Source organism: Musca autumnalis, unplaced genomic scaffold (genome assembly GCF_047663935.1).
Source record: "Musca autumnalis isolate F117 unplaced genomic scaffold, ASM4766393v1 scaffold_3, whole genome shotgun sequence".
NCBI classification, from domain to species: Eukaryota; Metazoa; Arthropoda; class Insecta; order Diptera; family Muscidae; genus Musca; species Musca autumnalis.
The window spans coordinates 230,854,886-230,879,230 of NW_027411866.1; the positions used below are offsets into that span (position 1 = coordinate 230,854,886).

Below are 24,345 nucleotides of genomic sequence, written 5' to 3' on the forward strand. Positions count from 1 at the left end.
TAATGTTCATTTTCCGGCGACAACAAATTAGCTGTCGCCGTTCATTTTTACTAACGAATAAAAATAAAATAAAATAAAAACAACTTGTTATCGACGATTATTTTCTATCGCTGTACGTAGTGCATTTTTTAAATTTTGTCGCAGAGACGATAGACGACGCGACATGACTCGCCTCGCTGTACGGAATCGGCCCATAAGATTCATTAGATTATTTAAAAAGAAGAGTACACCCTAGTACATCCATAAAATACTCGAAAAATAAGCGTAAATTGGATGAACAAAATGCTTGAGGCGTGAAGTCAGAGGTGAAGTGCGTTTCAGAACATACTCGATAGTTTAATTCGAAACATTTTCAGGACAATCATGAATGTCAACTCACCGTGAGTTTCGTCTTTCTGCCTCTGAAAACACAAAATACCAAATTACAACCAATTCGGTAGTAAAATGGGCCAAATATCTTAAAAATGCATTAAAACGACGACGCGTAACGCGTCATTTTGTATGGGGGCTATACGAAAGCGTGGACCTACATAGCCCACTTTCAATACCAAAAGTCCTACGTACAAATAATAGATTTTCCCAAAATTTCATCCACCTACGTCAATCCGTTCGGACGCTAGAGTGATTTCCACAGACAGACAGACGGACGGACATGGCTATATCGATGTAGAATTGCACGCTGATCAAGAATATATATAGTTTGTGGGGTCTACAGTGATTATTTCGAGTAGTTACAAACGTAGTGACAAACTTAATATACCCCCATCCTATGGTGGAGGGTATAAAAACACAAAATTCATCTCTATTGGATCGATGAAATGGGTTCAAATGTTGATGAAAAGATCGGATCGTTCCTTTGCATGGGTTCAAATGCTGATGAAAAGATCGGATCTTTCACGACTTTGTTTGAACCAATGCAAAAGATGCCATGAAATCACGTCATCGCATGGAACACCTTCCTTAAAATTTTACTGGGTAGGAAAAATATCCTAATCCACATTAATATACGCAAACAATAAGGGTAATCATGAATATTACCTTTGGAATTTTTCCGCACGGAAAATAATTTAAAAAGGTGAAATTCTTTAAAAATCAATTTTAAAACGTGGAAAAATACTAGAATCACCTAATTTTGAAAAAATTCTCGCCTAATCGACAAAAATATTTCCTTTTGGACATTAATAGGGAATTAAAACAAGTTAAAAAGTGTCTGTCGGCTTTGCCGACAGAGATATACCCTCAGCCTGTGCAAATTGAAACACTTTTTTCACAAAAAACTTATGTATTTAGGGGATTTCAAAATTTTGGTCCTATGAACCGACAAAAATGTTGATTAGGATTAGAGTTCAAAAATTTTGCGGAAAAAGTACTTAAAGGAATGGACCTACATAGACCATGGGGGTGCCATAGGGGGTTTTTACACCCTTCGGGCTGTTTTCTGAAGAAGTATGGACTTGCCCCTAAAACAACTTTTACCATCGTAATTGAGGCAGCGAATGTAAGTTGCTTCAACAAAAATCAAAGTGATTCAATAACAGGTCTTAAAGTGAACTTATCCAAAATTTTGTGTGGGAGGTACGGGATGGAGTGGACAAATATAGTCCATATTCGAACCTAACGAACCGAATATTTCTGAACTCTTGTGGGGTAGATATCTGAAGGAGTGGGCCGATATGGCTTATCTACGAACTTAATGCAAGTTTGGAAACAATATTACGAAGGCCAAATTTTTGGCCGGAATCGGCATTTCCGTTCGAGAATTATCTTGCGCCTCCACCCATAAACATTGTGTCATAGGGTTTGGTTTTCAACTTTCAGGCTATTTTCAGGAAGTATGGACTTGCCCTTGAGGAAACTTGTACCTTCGTATAGTCGACAGTGAATACAAGATGTTACAGCAAAAACCAAGGCGATTCGAGAGCAGGTCCTAAACTGAACTTTTCCGAAATTTTGAGTGGGAGGTACTCGAAGGAGTTTACCGATTGAGTCCATATTGGAACCTCATCTAAGTCTGGTAGAAATTTCATAATGTGCAAAGTATGGACCAAATCTGTTACTCCCTTCAAGAGTTATCGTACGCACAAATTTTCCGAACATTTTCGAACTTTTGTGGAGGAGGTACCGGAACGAGTGGACCGATATAATCCATCTTTGAACTGTTTGTACAAAATATTACGAAAGCCAAATTTTGGACCGAATCGGCAGATCCGTTCGAGAGTTATCGTGCGCTCCAACCACTACACACGGTGTCATAGGGTTTTTTGTAACTTTCAGGCTATTTTCGCAGGAAGTATGGACTGATGAAACTTATGCCATCGTATGGGGGGCGGTGAGTACTAGAGTACTGCTTTGTTCATATCTGAATTAGGTACCCACAATCGACCTCTCTAATACTGTAATTTTATGATTTTACTCTAGCGTGGAAGTCGACTGTGGAATGCCTAATTAAAAGCAACTTTTTCATAGTCTGCTCATCGAAATTGGACACTTATCTAATTGAGAGAGCAATTGACACTTGGGTATAAACAGTTTCTTGTTGAAAAACAAGAAACAATGGAACTGATGAAGATCTGTAGCGAGATCTGAAACTATAGTCTTCCCTGCCTTACCCCTTTGTAAATATCGCAAATTTTTTCCTACTAATAAATTAAATTAAAATTTTCTTGTAGCAGCCAAGGTACGCACTTGTCTTAATGTTGCGGCAAAAGTGCGATCTAACACAGGACGGAAGCTGGAAGTCGAGAAGCTGCAAACACAACAGACAACACAAGCCTACTCCGCTCAACTGACTCGCATGCTGGAAAACAGCACTCCTTGTCCCGATAATGTAGAAGCACGTTGACAAAGAATAGCCCACTCCCTTCAGACTGCCGCAAAAACCATACTTGGGTACCAAAAACCTCCACCTAAAAATTTATGGTACGATCAGGAGTGTCGTAAAGCTAAAGAAGAAAAGAACGCGGCATATAGAGCAACACTGCATTCAGTAGCAACACGAAGAACGAAAGAAACTTATCGGGAGAAGAGGAGAGAGGAAAAGCGTATTTTCAAGAGAAAAAAGAAGGAGCAAGAAAAACGTGAGTGTGAGAAACTCGAGATGTTCAGGACTCAGAATGAAGTCCGAAAATTTTACCAGAGTGTAAAACACCAGACTGAAGGATATGGTACAGGCACATTCTCCTGCAAATATGACCAAGGGAATCTGGTAACTGATACAGATAGCGTACTGAGGATCTGGAAGGAGTACTTTATGCAGCTTTTGGTATCGAATATGGATGGGGATGAAGATACCCCAGAACCAATCGTAAATGACAATGTTGAATGTCTACCACCTAGCCAAAGCGAGGTTACGACAGCCATTAATCGGCTGAAAAACAATAAGGCAGCAGGAGCTGATGGACTTCCCGCCGAATTGTTCAAGACCAGTGGCGAAATGCTGGTAAGGAGTATGCATCAGCTAATTTGCGAAATTTGGCAGGAAGAAAGCATACCCAACGATTGGAACCTCAGCCTACTATGTCCCGTACATAAGAAAGTAGACAAAACGGTTTGTGCAAATTACCGAGGTATAAGTCTCCTTCCCATCGCATATAAAGTGTTGTCGAGCATACTGTGTGAACGGTTAAAACCCATGGTCAATGAAATAATCGGGTCATACCAATGCGGTTTTAGACCTGGTAAGTCGACAATTGACCAAATCTTCACACTGCGCCAAATATTGGAGAAGACCCACGAAAGACAGATCGACACATATCACTTATTCGTCGACTACAAGGCCGCGTTCGACAGCCCAATTAGAGCAAAGGTGTTTCAAGCCATGTCTGAGTTTGGCATCCCTGCAAAACTAATTCGACTATGCAGGATGACATTTGCTGACACAAGATCAGCGGTTGAAATAGGAAAGAACCTCTCCGAGCCTTTCAACACAAAACGAGGTTTCAGACAAGGTGACAGTCTATCGTGTGACCTATTTAATATCCTACTGGAAAAGGTCATACGAAATGCGAATATATATACGGCCAGAGACAAAAACAGCACGATATACAATAAAGATGTAATGTTGCTTGCATATGCAGATGACGTAGACATAATAGGTAGATCAGCGCGAGCCGTAAAAGCCACCTTTGCAAAAATTGAAAAAGAGTCTGCCAAAGTGGGTCTGGCAGTCAACGGCGATAAGACGAAGTTTATGCTATCAACACGCAAGTCGTCCAGTAGACTCGGACCAACTGTGGATGTTGATAATTATAAATTTGAGGTAGTCAATGACTTTATCTACCTCGGCACCGCCATAAATAAAACCAACAATATAAGCCTTGAAATAAAGAGAAGAATAATATTGGCCAACAGATGCTACTTTGGTCTAAATAAACAGTTTAACAGTAGGAAGGCCAAAAGACCAAGTTGAAGAAGATATCACAAAACATGGCGTCCAAAACAACGACTATGGGATTAAGCCAGACTATTTTGAAAAGCATATTTTTTAATTATTAACGTACTTTAAACAATAAACAAAGAATGGCAACCCTATAACCACATCTAATATAACGGCGTTCATTTAATGGTGTTATATTGTGAATATCACAGAAGTAGAATGTTATTGTGAATTACGTGAACGTTAACTTTTCTTATGGTTATTTTCGTTTATCTTTTAATCTGTTTTGCTCTACTCGTGAACTCCTTATTCACCAATGTAAACCAATTTGAACTTCATAGAGCTTGGCGCAGTAACTTTTTTTTTGCGAATTTAAAGTGGTGCTGGCCGGTGTTTTACTACGTCGCCACAAGAACAACGCGCAGTAACTTCAATGAGTATTCAATCAATTTAAACTTTCGTTAATTTCTTTAGATTACATGAAGTCTATAGATTAATTTGCAATATTACAAGAAAAATCCAATATAAAATATGGGTAAGAAATTTCACATACATTTATTGCTATTTTATGAAGTACAAACAATTGGACAATTGGCGTCATACACAAAAAAAGTTGTTGCGTTGTTGCCGCTCACTGGAAGATGACGAGGAGATGTGAAACACCCATTCACAACTAAAATGAACATACAGTTAGTCAACTTAATTATTGCAAACGATGAATTTGTAAAAATTTATAGTATTTTTAATTCGCAATTACTACAATAATGTATTTTCAATAATGTTGGGGTTTTTTTGTACGTTAATTTACCTGTTAATGACAACATCAAGCCAATAAATGCAGAAGTCGGTCGGAAATAACAAAAACTATGGGCAAAAAGGTAAGGTACAGTAGAACTTCGATAATTCGTAATTCAAGGGACCAGCCAATTTTTACGAATTATCGAAGATTACGACTTATCGAGATTACGAATTAACGAGGTTAAAATAAAAAAATACGAATTATCGAGGTTTTTCATTTATTGAAAAACTTATATAAAAATTCAAAAAAAAACCAGTTATTCATATAGCTTTAAAAACTAAAATAAATGAAATTAAAAATGAAAAAAGTCTATGATATGAAGTTGTTTAATGCTATTTTCTCGTATTTTATCTATTGAGTTTTATATATGTACTAAATAGTTAAATAATGATTCGTCAACAGCATGATTTGATAAAAAAGAGCGTAGTTTTTGAATTGATGATTTTGCATCTTTATGTGTCAAAACTTCTTCGTGATTGTCACCATCATCGTCATCACTTTCTTCATATTCCCCGGAAACTTGTTCCAAAATATCGTCATCTCCCAGATTTCCAGTAACACCAACGTCATTATCCACATTTACGTATTTTTCAAAGGTAACGACATTCTCGGAATTAAAAGGAATACGTTAAAACTCGTTATTGATATTTACAATCGGTTCATCATATTGATGCTATGCATTTGGTGCGTAAACATTTGTAATAAAAAGATAATAGCAACAAAATTATAACATTTTTATGAAATTAGAAAATGTTTTAAAATGAAAAAATTACGAATTATCAAGGGGACCAAAATGCGTGTAAATTTTACGAAATATCGCGATTTTTTCAAGGGACCGGCAGTTTGTTACGAGTTATCGAAGATTACGAATTATCGAGGTACGAATTATCGAAGTTCTACTGTACATGGTTTTTGTGATGTCCACTAAATAAAATCACCACTCATAAGCTGAAAACTGTATACATCATATACCACATAGAGAGAAATGGCAGGCTAAAACTAAAGACGTTACATGGGAGGTCTAAAATAGTAACCCCACGAATTGACAGGAGGGAGATTTTGGAGTATGTGTGTCACATGGAAAAGTCAGAGGAACAAGTCTAGTTTAGGGGCACCTCTCGGATCGGGCTGAAATTTTCACCATAGTTAGTCCTAGTGACCCATACTTCCCGAGATATGAGTCTTGACATTTCGGAAATGTCTTAACTTTTACACCGTTGCACTGTGGTTTAGCTTGTATGGGAGAGAGCGACAAAAATATTTCTAATCAAGGTATCGATTTGAAAATTTTACCGTAAACTCGTAGTGACTAGAAGATAATTTTCCCCAAAAATCTTCAGGATTGGTCCACTTTTAGGTATAGACCTCCCATAACGGTACCTCCAGTTTTTTTTATTGATTTCAAGATTTTCTCTATATTTTCAATGTAAATTCGCTGTAATTCGACATTTTGTGTTCTTTGGTGGTATTAAAAATCTTGCATAGGTCCATGGTCGATAGAGGTCCATGTTTTGGTATATCCGCCATATAGACGTACCTCCCTTTTTTTTATTATTTCACGATTTTGGTCATATTTTTGGACTGAATGTGCTGCAATTTGAAATTTCGAGTTTATAATCTGTATCAAACATTCTTGCCAGAATTCATCAATATATCGCTCATTTACTCAAAGAGTGACATAACTCAAAAAATGCGTCTTCTTAGTTAGCAATTTCTATTTTTTCAACGACTTCTGCTTTATCTTGTGTCAAATTTTCATGCTGATACCTCTAAAACTCGACGAGTTACAGCTGATTTACTACGAGTTCCGCATAATTGAATACAAAAGTTTTTGGTGTTTATGAAGCAATAAAATACTTCAAATCATGCTTGATCTTGCACAGAAATTTAGCACTTGATCTTGTTATTTTGTTCTTTCTGTAATATTCTTTTTATGTTGGGAAGTCAAATTTCAATCACCAACTTAATATATATAATAGATATGTCCACATTTTGGTATATTCCTATATCATGTTAACTCCTGATATTTGGCATATTTAAGTATTTGGCCTAAATTTTCTACAAAAACGTTTGTGAGGCATGATATTTTATGAATTTTAGTCTTGACAAGGATTAACATCAACAATGTGAGGCACGGAATATTCTTACTAAGTGAGTTAACATATGAACCAAGGGCGTACCAGATTATATTAGGGTTTGCATATATTACAATAAATGCTAGGTATGAGATATCTCGATTAGGAGAGTTCCCATATCGACTTAAAATGTACCTGGATATATAAACAGTAAACAAAACAACACATGTGGGCCTGCTTGCCAATTTAACCATTCCATGTTGTTTAGTTTTCTGTGTGGAGCTTAAATCTACGGCAGGCTCTCCGAGTTTTTACTTTCAACAGCAGATAATTCTTGAAATGGCATGTATCCTTCAAAAATAATGGTGTCTTTTATAACAAGCCAATTTGCATTATATTTATCATTTTTTGTATATTTTTCTGTATCCAGATTTTAGAAATTCCTTTGCAGAGATAGTTTATACGATCTGACAACTTAGGGAAATCATATTCCGCAACATCCACCTGAAGGATTGCTATAATTTCTTCAAATACTGTCCGCCCCATGGTGGCATTGACAAAGTTTTTTGAACACGATATTTCAAAAACATACATATGTGAAAACGCACTTTCATACTGTAATCCTAAAAACAACATTTTTTATAAAATAAGATCGAAACAAAATGCAAAACAACAACACCGATTGCTTGAAAACACCCAAAAACTCTACACTAAACATTCACAAAACTTCGAGTATACTCAGTATAATGAAAACTGAGTACCGCTCGGCAACTTTCGGCAGACGAGATAATTTTTTTCTAATTCTGGACACTTCCACGAACATTTAAATAAAAATAACGTGAGGATCCGCGAGGATCCAAAGTACTAAAAGTCTATTTCTTTTCACAATATTAAATAAAAAACACTCACAAAAATACATTTCAAAACAGATCAATTTTACTACTAAATAAAGATACAAATGTATGATGTTATCAATTAAAAACAATAACAATACCATTAACTTTAACTTCCATTTCTTACTATAGTAATTGTACACAATACTTTATTGTGATATCACTTGTAACTTGTCACTACGTTAATGGAAATTTCAATGTCTCGATTTCTTCAAATGGAAATGCTCAATTATTTTGCTCTGCTTTAGCATGTACCGTTAGAAGTTGTATAAAGAAAGCCGGAATACTAAAATTGGATGTGTCTACGATAGATTTGAATAGTTACAATCATAATTTGCAGACATCGATTTTTGTATTTTTTTCGCGGGCTGGAACCACTGTGCGTTGTCTTGATTATGTGCACCTCTCGGATCGGCCTAAAATGTTTGCCATAGGTGGTCCTTGGCAACCTGATCACAGCGATATATAGCTTTCTCGGGGGAAGTCCATATTTCCCGAGATATGGGTCTTGACATTTCGCAAATGTCTAACTTTAACACCGATGTCTTGTTTATGGGCAACTCTCGGAACGGGTTTAAAATTGTACCATTGGTAGTCCTTGGGACCCTGATCACAACGATATACAGCTTTTCCGGGGAAGTCCATACTTCCCGAGATATGGGATATGGCAAAGCAGGTGGTCAGTTTGATCTTATAACACAGCGCCTTGCAAGGCATGTTGGGTTATGCTTCGTTTGGTTGGTTGATGCTGCATTGAATTGAGTTTGTTTGTAACGGTTACTGGATGTTCGAATATAGGCCAAGTATTCGACTACGTGCAGAATTTTATTTTAAAAATCTGATTACCAGTCACAAGATGTGTGGCGTTAGCATATTCAGTGGACGGTGAAGCCAACTACCTAAATGTCAAATGTCTTTAATAATGGTGTCTGATTCCAAGCGATAATCATACACGCACGCAATAAGGTGCAAATTTTCGTATGTTCAAATCCACGTCAATATCTCTAATAGTTTCCTTTAATCATTTCATAACATCCTAACTTTTCTCTTCTTCTATAATTTTAGATTTTCAAAATGATGAGCACGAAACTGTTCCAAACGAAAGCGGTCCATCTGAACATATCCATTCGTTGGATAATGATAATGTGGCAGAAAATTGGACTGACCAAACTACCCACCTAAAACAAGAAGAACCTACAGGTATGTATAAAATCCACTTATTTCAATTAATTTATAACATTTTCATTTTCCAATTTAGATGTTCCGCTTCCAAGAGATAAAAGCACCCAAAATGTTTCCATTAGTATTGAAACTAAAAACTCGTGTGAAAATATATCTGCTACAATGCCGCAGATAAAAACTGAAATAGAAGATGACACTTTACTTTCAATACTTGATGATTTTAAACAAGAATTGGATATGGTTACAAATGAAGCATTGACTCCTAACGATTCGCTAGAAGACATTGAAAATAAAGATGAATCATTGGATGATATTGAGACAGAATCATCCGACAATGAAGTGGGTGATGGGGAAGACTTAATACCTCAGCAACAAACTGCTAATGACAAAGATAAACAAGTGGATGTTAATTCTAATATAACGACGGCAAAGGGAAACCAAAATAAAAATGAATTGGAAAATATTTTTGATAAAAATTATGGAAATTCATCAGCAACGAAAAGAAAACAAGGCAAAAACAATGTATCGTATAAACGTTACAAACAGTATTGTGAAAATATCAAGAAATTTGATATGCTCCCTACTGAAGAATTGTCATACCTGGATCGAGCTTGGCGACGTAAACATGTTAAGAATGTGATAGATTTTGAAAGAAAACGTCCAGAGATGATTATTCCGCATGGTTTATTATTGAGATATCACGAGAACAGAAAGCCTATTACAGGTATGGAACCTTAACAAAGTACATAAAATATGTATATCTACTACTACTGTATCATTTATTATTACAGATGGATCATTATTAAAAAGTGGAGGAAATGGACATCAGAAACTAGAAACTACAAGTGTGAAACAAGGAACTTCTTTAACAAGCAATAGTGAACTTGAAGAAGAAGACATTAAAATAAAAGAAGACGTAATTGAATTAAATCCCCTTCCGTCAAAGAAATCCATATCTGAATTTCGAAAGTTTTTGGATCAAGAACATTTTGAACAATATAAACAATGTTGTGATGAGGTAAAACAAGATAAACGCCGTCGTTCCGGAAGATGGCTGATAAGTCGAATTTCAATTATAAGAAATTTTGAGACACGCTATCCAGATAAAGTTATACCTCATGGTTTGGAGTTAGGATTTAAAAAAGGACACAAAGATAAACAAGTGGATGCAATGGAAAATACAACAGCAGGAAAATCAAATCAAAATGATTTGGAAAATATTTCTGATAAAAATATTGAAAATCCAACAGATAAATCTGAAACTGAAATAAAAATAGAAAAAAACAAACAAATGTATGAACGTTACAAACTGCATTGTCATCATATCAAGAAGTTTGATATGCTACCTACCGAAGAATTGACACATATTGATCGAATGTGGCGACACAAACTTGTAAAAAAAGTCCAGCATTATGAAAGGTTAAACCCGGATAAAATTATTTCTCGTGGTCTATTTTTGGATAATATTGAAATGAATGCAGGTCACATAGCTTACTAAAACACATATGAATGTAGCTTACTCATATCATCTTCTATTACAGATGGATCATTATTAAAAACTGGAGAAAATGAAGAGAATTTAGGTGTCTCCAGTGACAATGAAAAACCAAATACTGCAAATGTTATTGCCAATGATTTTGTCAAAAGCTCAGCAACTTCTATAATAAACAATGATGTACTTAAAGAAGGAAATATTAAAATAGAAGAAGACGAAATTGAATTAAATTCCATTCCGTCAAAGAAATCCATATCTGAATTTCGAAAGTTTCTGGATCAAGAACATTTTGAACACTACAAACGTTGTTGTGATGAGATAAAAAATGAAAAAAAGGATCGTCCCCAAGTATGGCTTTTGGCTCGAATGACATATATAAAGAACTATGAGACATGTTATCCAGATAAAGTTATATCTCATGGTTTGGAGTTTGGATATAAGAAAGAAAATTCACCAAATAAATTGGAAACAGAAAGAAAAAAGAAAAGAAAATCGAAAAATTTCAAAAAATCCTGTGAACGTTACCAAGAGTATTGTAAAAAGGTTAAGATGTTTGATATGCTTCCTACGGAAGATCTGACACATTTTGATCGAACTTGGCGATGCCAACATGTTAAATTTATCAAGCATTTTGAAAAGAAAAATCCAATTAAAATCATTCCTCATGGATTAGTATTGGAGAACAGAACGCTCATTACAGGTAACAAAACCTATTAAATTACATCATATGTCTCTTACACTATCTTCTACAATTACAGATGGAACGTTATTAGATACAGGAGGAAGTGTAGAGAATTTAAGTGATTCCAGTGAAGATAAGCAACCCGAGACCCCAATAGCGATTGATAATGATTTTGGCAAAAACCAAGAATCTTCTTCAATAAAAAATGATGAACTTGAAGAGAGAGAAATTAAAATAGATGAAGGAGAAATAGCTGAATTTCGCACATCACTAAATCAAGAACATTTTGAAAAGTATAAACGTTACTGCGATGAGTTAAAAAATGAAAAACATAACCGTAACAAAGGATGGCGTATTGCATATATAACAAAATTCGAGAAATGCTATCCAGATAGAGTTATACCTCATGGTTTGGTCTTAGATAAAAAAGAACCCAAGAAGGACCAAGTAAATACAGGTAATTTTTTTAATTCGTAATTAAAATAAAAATATCTTTTCGTATGTTTTATAGGTCAATAATAATAGGTGTGTTGGATAACTAAGCAAGTAAAAAGTACTTGCAAGTAATTCTAAGCTCACTTTTACAGAACAAGTTTCTTATCGAACAGCATTTTGCAAAAGTTTGTACAAAATGTTGGGTTATCGAACAAACCTACGAACAAAATGTCGAAATACGACAGACTGAAATTTGATCTAGGATTACACTATGCAACACTGAAAATGCAAACAACTTCTAGTATGGATTTTTTGAAAGTAAATATTTAGACTACAAAAACCCTAGTTGGGTTTTGTCCTGTCAGATCCAGTTCGGATTTTATGGCCTCATCTAAACCGGCATAAATCTACACTTTTTTGCATTTATCAGACCTTAATCTCAGTAACGAATAGGAATTTGGTCTTGCTGTCTTTAGCAATACTGTAGCCCTAAACTAGTAGAACTTATCTTTTGAAGAAACCACATACGAAAAACTCCATCTTGGGCATCAAAATCTATAAAATATAGAGTGATTCGAGAGCTGGTCCTTAACTGAACTTTTCCGAAATTTTATATGGGAGGTACCCGAAGGAGTGGACCGATTAAGCCATATTGGATCATATTGACCGGTGCATGTAAGAAGTATGGACCTGAAAAAAACTTTTACCGTCGTATTTGAGGCAGCGAATACAAGTTGCTTCAACAAAAATCAAAGCGATTCCAGAGCAGTTCTTAAAGTGAACTTATCTAAAATTTTGTGTGGGAGGTACCCGAAGGAGTGGTCAAATATAGTCTATATTCAAACCTTATATATATTTGGTAGATATATTGGGATGTGTAGAGTATGGACCAAATCGGTCACTACCGGTCAAGAGTTATCATGCGCACAATTTTTCCGAACATTTTTGAACTTTTGTGGGGAGGTACCTGAAGGAGTGGACTGATATGGCTTATCTTCGAACTTAAACTAAGATTGGACAAAATATTACGAAAGCCAAATTTGGATCGAATCGGTTGATCCGTTCGAGAGTTATCGTGCTCTCCATCCACTACACACGGTGTTATAGGGGCTTTTTGCATCTTTGAGGCTATTTTCTCAGGAAGTATGGACTTGCCCCTGATGAAACTTGTACTGTCGTATGGGGGCAATGAATACAAGTTGTTGCAACAAAAATCCAAGCAATTCGAGAGCAGGTCCTAATTTGAACTTATCCGAAATTTTGTGTTCGCAGTAGCACTGAAGGCGTCTTTGAACAGATCAGCCCCGAAAGTGCACCCAAAGTTACTACTCCGAAAGCTTAAAACTAACGTAATAAAGAACGCTCATTATCGTTAAGGAGTTTTAAATGTTACTTGTTAGCTTTAACAACCAAATGACACTACGGGCGAACCTCATGCCATTTGAGACAAAAGATGGACCACGGTGGGTCATTGACTTTGCCATGATAAGGCCAATGAAGACGGTTGTTGCTGAAATTTAATCGTATATTTCGCTTATTTTCGTTGGGACTTTTTGACTTCAAGCCATTGGGTGTAACACCATATGAAGTCAGTGTTCATTTGAGATAATATAGGGACCAAGATAATTCATTGACTCAAGACCGCTTAGTTTTCCTTGGGAAAGATCTGTGGCCCTAAATTCGACGTAGAACTGTCTACCAGCTATAATGTCCCTTAAAATAATGGTGTGATTGATTGTATAGAAGGGTTTTTTAACTTTTATGGCGGTTTGGTTTTTTGGTGATGCCCTATAAATTGCATGCAGAACGCAGCTGCGGGATGAAGTTTCAGGAGTTTGTTTTATAGTGATATGGTGTTGGCAACAGGCGTGTCAGATATGTTTCGGTCGCTGGATATAATCGTATCGACCTTAGTCTACTCTGTCAACCTATTGTATTTCTACATCTAAGTAACTCATTTTTGGAAATCCTTCTATGATTCTAATATTAGGTACATACTAATAAATAGTGAACTACGATTGACAGAAATTTGATTTGGGTTTATTATATGTTTAAATCTCTCATTTCAGGTTCAAAGAAGAAGATGAAGAAGAAAAATCGCAAAAAAGTCCAAAAAGCCAAATCAAATGAAGCTGGAACTTCAAGCGATTCAAATGCAAATGAAATTATTCCAGAAAAAGTAAATTCCGCTAGCCAACACCAGCACACTGCATCTTTAAATACCAATGAGGATATCAAGGGGAAAAGCTCCAAACAAGTTAAGCAATCAAAATTTAGTAATCCATTTAAAATATCCCCAAAGGCCGTTGAAGATGTAAATGGACATCAAAACTTCTCACAGACTAACAATGAAAACGTCTCTTATATTGAAACAGAAAAGCCTTCCACGTCCAAGAGTAGTAATAAAGAAACCACTTTAAAATGTTGTGCCACTGAAAAGAAGATTGGAGAAGAAGAAAAGGGATCAAATGATTATCTGCAGCAGCCTATAGAAACAATTGTATCATCGCCCAATGATTCTAAAAATACTTTCCGAAATATTGCCGCTTTGCAACCTAATATCAGCATTCAACCTTTTGCAACAAATTCAACAGTTGATCTAAATGTTGGTTCTTGTGAATGGCCAGCATCCTCTGTCAATATGCAGTACGATCGACGCATGCCGCTAGTTCCCTCCGATGTGCCACGTTTAAAGAATTCTTCGAATCTTTCTAATCAGAGAATGCCAACGAATAAGTATTACGGATATACGGAAAAAGTTTTACCATCTTCTTCTTCTTCTTTGGTTAATAAAAACAAACGAAGACACAATTTACCCAGTAGCAGCAGTGAATCGTCATTATGCTTTGTTAGTAAAACCAAAAGAAATAAATATATCGCCTCGAACAGCGGCAGTAGCAGTGATGAATCAAATATCCCCCAAGTCCCCAATAAAAACAGGGAGTTAAGTTCGACAGCAGCTAGTCAACAATTTCTTTCACAAAGTAATTTCAATTCCCCATTACATCGAAAAATTGTCTTTATTGATCGTTCCAATCCAAAAGGAACGATATCAAATGAAATATGGAAAGTCATTGAGGGATATTTGTTGAAAGTCTTAACTGTAAACATTCAGAATCCAACTATGAATGCTATTTTCACAGCATTTAATGGCGGCTTCTCATTGGAAAATAATATCAAAGTACTTGAATGCGACGCGAATCCCAAAGTCATAGAATTTCTTGAGAATGCCATAAAAAATGTGGGACCCATTGCCAAGAACATTGAGCTATTAACGAACTGTAACATCTTGCAACGCACAGTTATTGGGTTAATAATACCACCACCAAAATTACAATTGGATATGATATTAAAATTGTTAAAACAACAAAATCAAGATCTCATATCGGATGATTGGTCTATTGTCCATTCCCATGATGATGGTAATAACTTCCATATTACTTTGGAAATAAATGGCATTAGTTTTGAATTAATCCGAAAATCAAATGGCAAAATAAAATTTGGTCAGCATCAAATGGATATTAAAAATCCTTATTATCCTTAAGATAAATTGAATTAATTTTAATGTTCATTACAAAAAAAATCGTGAATTATTTTTGTTTATTTAAAATTTCTTTTTGACAAATCCTTAGCAGGCCAGGCCAGGCCGTGCATAATAAGTTACAAAAAAGGAAAAAAAAAAACTACGAAAATTTTTATTTTCAAAGGCGAATTTTTAATACATGAAATTAAATTTTTATTTTTTTTTTTAACAAATCCGAAAGATACCGACCAAAAGAGAGGTTTATTAAAAAAGAGGTTTAGCAAAAAAAAAAAAAAAAAAAAAAAACAACCTTCATTGAAACAAAGCAGACGAACAACAGGAACATAATTCATAACAACTGTGGACATTTTTATTTTAAAAGGTGAATTTTTCTTTCATTTTTTGATATACAAAATTATTTTTTTTTTTTGACAAATCCGCAAGAGGCCATAATAAGTTAACTAAAAGACCTTAATTGAAACAAAGCAGACAAATAACAAGAAAATAATTTATACCAACTTTTGAAATAGTTTATTTATTATTTAAAAATAGGATTTTTTTTTTAATTTTTTAATACATGAAATTAAATTTTTAAGTTTTTTTTTAATTTTATTTAACTTGACTCTCTCAAACAAAAACATGTATTCAATACAAAAAGCTGGTACTTTTTCTATGTAAGCACTTTGTGCGATTGAATTAGATACTTAATCTATTTAATCTTATATTTATAACAAAAAATATTAAATTCAATATTAAATTGAATAAAATCTTAATACATAGTACATCTCTCAGTACTAAACTGAAAATAAAATTTTCTACAACATCCTTTTTTTAAATATCATAACATTATTTGTTTTAATAGATATGGGAAGAAATTTATTTAAGTTATGCAAATCATATAGTCAAAAATATTACATGGAACTTATATATAATTGTTTCACAAACATCCCAGAAGGGTTAAGGGAGACTTTTCTCATATCAATGAGTGCACCGCGATTCATATTAGCTCAATGATATGGGACCTACTGTTTATCGCCGAGTCTGAACGGCATGTCTAAGAGACCACTTGTACAGAAGTTTTACTTGGCTGAAATACTCATTAAAACAAGTAAAAAAGTGTCAGTCGACAGATGCCGACAGATATATACCCTCAGCCAAAGTGAAGTGAAACTTTCACCTACGGACAGATCGAATGTATTTAAGGTCCCTTCAGAATTTTGTGGCCCTTTTTGGAAATTTGAACATTTGTGCGGTTGAATTTTTGTGCGGTAGGTACCCTTAGGGAGGACCGATATGGACCATTTTAGAAGTTAAACTAAAAGTTTGAACCAAATTTGCCCCATCAAGTGATATCGTAGCATTTTAGTGACATTTTTTAAATATTATTGAGAAGTACCAGAAGTTGTGGACCGGTGTTGGCCCATGAAACTAAGTTTGGATATAATATGACGAAGACCAAATGTTGGACCAAATTCGTTGAACAGTTCGAGAGTTATCGTGCTCTCCGACCGCCACATATGGCGACATAGGGGTTTTTTACACCATTCGGGCTGTTTTCCCATATGGACTTGCCCCTGAAAAACCTTTTACCGTCGTAATGGGGGTAGCGATTACAAATAGCTTCAACAAAAATTAAAGTGATTCGAGAGCAGGTCATAAAGTGAACATATCCGAAATTGTGTGTGAGAGGTACCAGAAGGAGTAGACAAATATAGTCCATATTCGAACCTGATCTATATCTGGTAGATATATTAGGATGTGCAAAGTATGGATTACTCTCCCTTCAAGAGTTATCTTGCACACAAATTTTCCGAACATTTTCGAACTTTTGTAGGGGAGGTACCGGAAGGAGTGGACCGATATAGCCCATCTTCGAACTTAAACTAAGATTGGACAAAATATTACGAAAGCCAAATTTGGATCGAATCGGTTGATCCGTTCGAGAGTTATCGTGCTCTCCATCCACTACACATGGTGTTATAGGGGCTTTTTGCATCTTTCAGGCTATTTTCTCAGGAAGTATGGACTTGCCCCTGATGAAACTTGTACTGTCGTATGGGGGCAATGAATACAAGTTGTTGCAACAAAAATCCAAGCAATTCGAGAGCAGGTACTAATTTGAACTTATCCGAAATTTTGTGTTCGCAGTAGCACTGAAGGCGTCTTTGAACAGATCAGCCCCGAAAGTGCACCCAAAGTTACTACTCCGAAAGCTTAAAACTAACGTAATAAAGAACGCTCATTATCGTTAAGGAGTTTTAAATGTTACTTGTTAGCTTTAACAACCAAATGACACTACGGGCGAACCTCATGCCATTTGAGACAAAAGATGGACCACGGTGGGTCATTGACTTTGCCATGATTAGGCCAATGAAGACGGTTGTTGCTGAAATTTAATCGTATATTTCGCTTATTTTCGTTGGGACTTTTTGACTTCAAGCCATTGGGTGTAACACCATATGAAATCAGTGTTCATTTGAGATAAACTAGGGACCAAGATAATTCATTGACTCAAGACCGCTTAGTTTTCCTTGGGAAAGATCTGTGGCCCCTAAATTCGACGTAGAACTGTCTACCAGCTATAATGTCCCTTAAAATAATGGTGTGATTGATTGTATAGAAGGGTTTTTTAACTTTTAGGGGGGTTTGGTTTTTCGGTGATGCCCTATAAATTGCATGCAGAACGCAGCTGCGGGATGAAGTTTCAGGAGTTTGTTTTATAGTGATATGGTGTTGGCAACAAGCGTGTCAGACATGTTTCGGTCGCTGGATATGATCGTATCGACCTTAGTCTACTCTGTCAAACTATTGTATTTCTATATCTAAGTAACTTATTTTTGGAAATCCTTCAATGATTAGGAACATTCTAATAAATAGCGAACTACGACTGATAAAAATTTGATTTGGGTTTATTATATGTTTAAATCTCTCATTTCAGGTTCAAAGAAGAAGATGAAGAAGAAAAATCGCAAAAAAGTCAAAAAAGCCAAATCAAATGAAGCTGGAACTTCAAGCGATTCAAATGCAAATGAAATTATTCAAGAAAAGGTAGATTCCGCTAGCCAACACCAGCACACTGCATCTTTAATATTAGGTATATACTCATAAATAGCGAACTACGACTGACAGAAATTTGATTTGGGTTTATTATATGTTTAAATCTCTCATTTCAGGTTCAAAGAATAAGATGAAGAAGAAAAATCGCAAAAAAGTCCAAAAAACCAAATCAAATGAAGGTGGAACTTCAAGCGATTCAAATGCAAATGAAATTATTCCAGAAAAGGAAGATTCCGTTAGCCAACACCAGCACACTGCATCTATAAATACCAATGAGAATATCAAGGGCAAAAGTTCCAAACAAGTTAAGCAATCAAATTTTAGTAATCCATTTAAAATATCCCCAAAGGAGGCCGTTGAAGATGTTAATGGACATCAAAGCTTATCACAGACTGACAATGAAAACGTCTCTTATATGGAAACTGAAAAGCCTTCCACGTCCGTGAGTAGTAATAAAGAAACCACTTTAAAACGTTGTGCGACTGAAAAGAAGATTGGAAAAGAAATGGAATCAAATGATTATCTGCAGCAGCCTATAGAAACAATTGTATCACCGCCCAATGATTCTCAAAATACTTTCCGAAATATTGCCGCTTTGCAACCTAATAAAAGCATTCAACCTTTTGCAACAAATTCAACAGTTGATCTAAATGTTGGTTCTTGTGAATGGCCAGCATCCTCTGTCAATATGCAGTACGATCGACGCATGCCGCTAGTTCCCTCTTCGAATTCTTCGAATCGTTTTAATCAGATAATAGCAACGAATAAGTATTACAGATATCCGGAAAAAGTTTTACCATCTTCTTCTATGATAAATATACACAAACGAAGACACAATTCACCCAGTAGCAGCAGTGAATCGTCATTATGCTTTGTTACTAAAACCAAAAGAAATAAATATATCGCCTCGAACAGCAGCAGTAGCAGTGACGAATCAAATATCCCCCAACTTCCCAATAAAAACAGGGAGTTAAGTTCGACAACAGCTAGTCAACAATTTCTTTCACAAAGAAATTTCAATTCTCCATTACAACGAAAAATTGTCTTTATTGATCGTTCCAATCCAAAAGGAACGATATCAAATGAAAAATGGAAAGTCATTGAGGGATATTTGTTGAAAGTCTTAACTGTAAACATTCAGAATCCAACTATGAATGCAATTTTCACAGCATTTAATGGCGGCTTCACATTGGAAAATAATATCAAAGTACTTGAATGTGACGCGAATCCCAAAGTCATAGAATTTCTTGAGAATGCCCTAAAAAATGTGGGACCCATTGCCAAGAACATTGAGCTATTAACGAACTGTAACATCTCGCAACGCACAGTTATTGGATTAATAATACCACCACCAAAATTACAATTGGATATGATATTAAAATTGTTAAAACAACAAAATCAAGATCTCATATCGGATGATTGGTCTATTGTCCATTCGCATGATGATGGTAATAACTTCCATATTACTTTGGAAATAAATGGCATTAGTTTTGAATTAATTCGAAAATCAAATGGCAAAATAAAATTTGGTCAGCATCAAATGGATATTAAAAATCCTTATTATCCTTAAGATAAATTGAATTAATTTTAATTTTCATTACAAAAAAAAAAAAATCGTGAATTATTAATTTTTATTTATTTAAATTTTCTTTTTAACAAATCCTCAAGAGGCCATGTCGTACATAATAAGTTTCAAAAAAGGAAAAAACCAACTACGAAAATTTTTATTTTAAAAGGCGAATTTTTTTAATACATGAAATTAAATTTTTATTTTATTAACAAATCCGAAAGAGACCGACCATAAGAGAGGTTTATTAAAAAAGAGGTTTAGCAAAAAAAAAAAAAAACCTTCATTGAAACAAAGCAGACGAACAACAGGAACATAATTTGTACCAACTGTGGACATTTTTTATTTTAAAAGGTGAATTTTTCTTTCGTTTTTTGATACACAAAATTAATTTAATTTTGTTTTTTTGACAAATCCGCAAGAGGCCATAATAAGTTAACTAAAAAACCTTAATTGAAACAAAGCAGACAAACAACAAGAAAATAATTTATATCAACTGTTGAAATAGTTTATTTTAAAAATAGGATTTTTTGCTTTAATTTTTTAATACATGAAATTATTTTTTTAAGTTTTTTTTTTAATTTTAATTTTATTTAACTTGACTCTCTCAAACAAAAACATGTATTCAATACAAAAAGCTGGTACTTTTTCTATGTAAACCCTTTGTGAAATTTGGTTAGATACTTAATCTTTTAAATCTTATATTTATAATAAAAATATTAAATTGAATAAAATCTTAATACATAGTACATCTCTCAGTACTAAACTGAAAATAAAATTTTCTACAACATCCTTTTTTTAAATATCATAACCTTATTTGTTTTAATAGATATGGGAAGAAATTTATTTAAGTTATGCAAATCATATAGTCAAAAATATTACATGGAACTTATATATAATTGTTTCACAAACATCCCAGAAGGGTTAAGGCAGACTTTTCTCATATCAATGAGTGCACCGCGATTCATATTAGCTCAATGATATGGGGCCTACTGTTTATCGCCGAGTCTGAACGGCATGTCTAAGAGACCACTTGTACAGAAGTTTTACTTGGCTGAAATACTCATTAAAACAAGTAAAAATGTGTCAGTCGACAGATGCCGACAGATATATACCCTCAGCCAAAGTGAAGTGAAACTTTCACCTACGGACAGATCGAATGTATTTAAGGTCCCTTCAGAATTTTGTGGCCCTTTTTGGAAATTTGAACATTTGTGCGGTTGAATTTTTGTGCGGTAGGTACCCTTAGGGAGGACCGATATGGACCATTTTAGAAGTTAAACTAAAAGTTTGAACCAAATTTGTCCCATCAAGTGATATCGTAGCATTTTAGTGACATTTTTTAAATATTATTGAGAAGTACCAGAAGTTGTGGACCGGTGTTGCCCCATGAAACTAAGTTTGGATATAATATGACGAAGACCAAATGTTGGACCAAATTCGTTGAACAGTTCGAGAGTTATCGTGCTCTCCGACCGCCACATATGGCGACATAGGGGTTTTTTACACCATTCGGGCTGTTTTCCCATATGGACTTGCCCCTGAAAAACCTTTTACCGTCGTAATGAAAGTAGCGATACAAATCGCTTCAACAAAAATCAAAATGATTCGAGAGCAGGTATTAAAGTGAACTTATCCGAAATTTTGTGTGAGAGGTACCAGAAGGAGTAGACAAATATAGTCCATATTCGAACCTGATCTATATCTGGTAGATATATTAGGATGTGCAAAGTATGGATTACATCGGTCACTCCCTTCAAGAGTTATCGTGCGCACAATTTTTCCGAACATTTTTGAACCTTTGTGGGGGAGGTACCTGAAGAAGTGGACCGATATGGCTTATCTTCGAATTATGTTTGGACAAAATATTACGAATCCCAAAGTTTGGACCGAATCGGCAGATCCGTTCGAGAGTTATCTGGCGCTCCAACAACTACACACGGTGTCATGGAGGTTTTTTGCAACTTTTAGGCTATTTTCTCTGGAAGTATGGACTTGCCCCTGATGAAACTTGTACCGTCGTATGGGAGGCAGTGAATACAAGTTGCTACATCAAAAATCAAGGCGATTCGAGACCAGGTCCTAAACTGAACTTCTCCGAAATTTTGCGTGGGAGGTACCCGAAGGAGTGGACCGATTGAGTCCATATTGGAACCATATCTAAGTCTGGTAGAAATTTCACGATGTGCAAACTATGGACCAAATTGGTTACTCCCTTCAAGAGTTATCGTGCACACAAATTTTCCGAACATTTTCGAACTTTTGTGGGGGAGGTACCGGAGGGAGTGGACCGATATAGCCCATCTTCGAACTTAAACTAAGTTTGGGCAAAATATTACGAAAGCCAAAATTTGAACCGAATCGGTTCATCCGTTCGAGAGTTATCGTGCGCTCCAGCCAGCCAGACAGACAGACGGACATTGCTCAATCGACTACAAAGTCGAAGGTCACACTAGAGTGGTTTCATTGAAACTTTTAGGGATTCTTAAATCGAGTTCCCCACTACAGCAACATTATGATTTTACTCTAGTATGGAAATCGACCTAGGAACCCTGGATTTCATGAAATTGTTTCAATGAAACCAGCTAGTGTGACCAAGGACAAATTGTCTGAAACACATTTCGTCCAAACATAGGTACTTGGGGTCTAAAACCATTATTTCGATGAGGCACATTTTGCCCGTATGAAAGTGTATATACCCTCGTTAGCATAAATGCTGAGGGTATAATTACCGTTGAAAATTTGGGTGTGCATACCATTGCACCATGGTGGTACTTTTTTACATTCTAAAATTTCATCGAAATAACGGATTTGGAATCAATCCCATGGCGGCCGCTTCTATGCTCCTGGTTGACGCAGTGAAATCTTTAAGCAGGGACGTCAATTCCACGGCGGCGCGTTTTTTCGTACCACACAACACCCGTGTTCCGCCCAGCGGCTGCCACCTCAGTGTAAACATGTTTGTATTATTATCGTTTTTCTGTGTTGAGAGCAGCATATCCCGGAATGTCAGCAACGGATTCTTTTGGTCCGTGCCGGGACCGAGGAAAGCCCAGGACCAATTTATTAGTGCTCAGAATGTCACATCCGCATCCATCATACTCAAACTTCGATAAGAACAATAGTAGCCGGGATTTTGTGCATTTTAGGGATTGTTCTGGACTCGCTCATGCGAGGGACTGGGTCTGTTCAATACAGACCTATCTCGATTGAGCCTGGCTCTAATGACCCGTATATGAGAAATATGGGGAAGTATAGAACGTCAGATGTGGAACTGCCGTGGTAGAGTTGCTGAACGTATACAGCTCTCCGTTAAATAGCTTAACTCCAGGTTATAGGCCCAACATTAGTCCGCTTTTAGAAGGTCATAATTGTTTGATCTTGGGGCATGAGTTGTGGCATTCCATCCTAGGAAACAACCAGAGGGGTATAATGTTGGCTGAGAAAATTTATTGCTCTACGTTTTGCACGGTCAATGAGGATATCCCTACCAGAATTAACGGAGTGTTACAGTTTCCCAGACACAGCCATCGTGTCACCTGGTCTGAAAAATGACGCCACCTGGCAACCCGTCGTTTCTCTTGGATCAGACCATCTAAACATAATTATCTCCATCATGCGGCCGCCCAATTTCATCACGTCTGTACACGGTACTTTCATCAATCATTGGAAAGCTAATTGACCTAGTTTCAGAGAGTTCACTAATCACAGCTTCTGTAACCTGAACAATCCTTCTTATGTTCGGGTAGCAGAAATGACGTTCCGAGACCTTATCACCGGTGCAGCCGCTCGCCATATTACCCGAAGTGAGACCAAACTTCCCAGTAGATGCAACGGGATTAGGAAATGGGCGTAACGAGCTTTGTCGTGCCAGCCCCTGTGACCCCAGAGACAGGGAGCTGACACTAGAAATTAACAGGTTGGTCGGTGAGCATAAGTAGAACAAGTGGTTAAAGCATCTGAATAGTTGCAACATTGAATCCGAAATAAGTGAATTGTGGTTAACGTTTGAGTCAATCTCGAACCCTGGAAAGAAGGGAGATATGACCTTGGTTAAATTTTGTGACGTCACGCTGACTGATCCAAAGAGTTTGTCGAGCACCCCGGTTGTGGCAGGGCGAAGGGATGAGTACTACTTCGCATTAGATCTCTTCCTGCCGAGGATGAACCACCACAATTAATAATGGATGATGTTGCGAATGTCATCAGGACCGCTAAATCATCCAAAGCGTTGGACCCTGATGGTATCTCAATGGTAATGC

The 24,345-nt window shown here is 35.9% G+C and overlaps 2 protein-coding genes across 2 annotated transcripts; both read left to right on the plus strand.

The window, feature by feature from the left end:
• Positions 1 to 4,611: 4,611 nt before the first annotated feature.
• LOC141399093 (uncharacterized) lies at positions 4,612 to 15,765 on the plus strand. The gene is made up of 7 exons (XM_073977167.1): positions 4,612 to 4,910; positions 9,208 to 9,342; positions 9,401 to 10,048; positions 10,116 to 10,805; positions 10,866 to 11,519; positions 11,578 to 11,958; positions 14,006 to 15,765. Exons 1-7 carry the CDS (start codon positions 4,907 to 4,909, stop codon positions 15,478 to 15,480), a joined length of 3,987 nt encoding a protein of 1,328 aa, XP_073833268.1. The 5' UTR covers positions 4,612 to 4,906; the 3' UTR covers positions 15,481 to 15,765.
• Positions 15,766 to 18,277: 2,512 nt separating this feature from the next.
• On the plus strand, positions 18,278 to 20,363 carry LOC141399094 (uncharacterized). The gene is made up of 2 exons (XM_073977168.1): positions 18,278 to 18,553; positions 18,633 to 20,363. The coding sequence occupies exons 1-2, from the start codon at positions 18,376 to 18,378 to the stop codon at positions 20,084 to 20,086; spliced, it is 1,632 nt and encodes a 543-aa protein (XP_073833269.1). The 5' UTR covers positions 18,278 to 18,375; the 3' UTR covers positions 20,087 to 20,363.
• The last annotated feature ends 3,982 nt before the right edge of the window (positions 20,364 to 24,345 follow it).

Excerpts from the sequence above, each read along its gene's own strand:
- LOC141399093 (XM_073977167.1), top strand. Across the intron at positions 9,343-9,400 it reads AAAACAAGAAGAACCTACAG|ATGTTCCGCTTCCAAGAGAT; the intron begins GTATGTATAAAA and ends TTTCCAATTTAG. Across the intron at positions 10,806-10,865 it reads TAATATTGAAATGAATGCAG|ATGGATCATTATTAAAAACT; the intron begins GTCACATAGCTT and ends CTTCTATTACAG.
- LOC141399094 (XM_073977168.1), top strand. The coding sequence starts at position 18,376 with ATGTTTAAATCTCTCATTTCAGGTTCAAAGAAGAAGATGAAGAAGAAA. Across the intron at positions 18,554-18,632 it reads CACTGCATCTTTAATATTAG|GTTCAAAGAATAAGATGAAG; the intron begins GTATATACTCAT and ends CTCTCATTTCAG.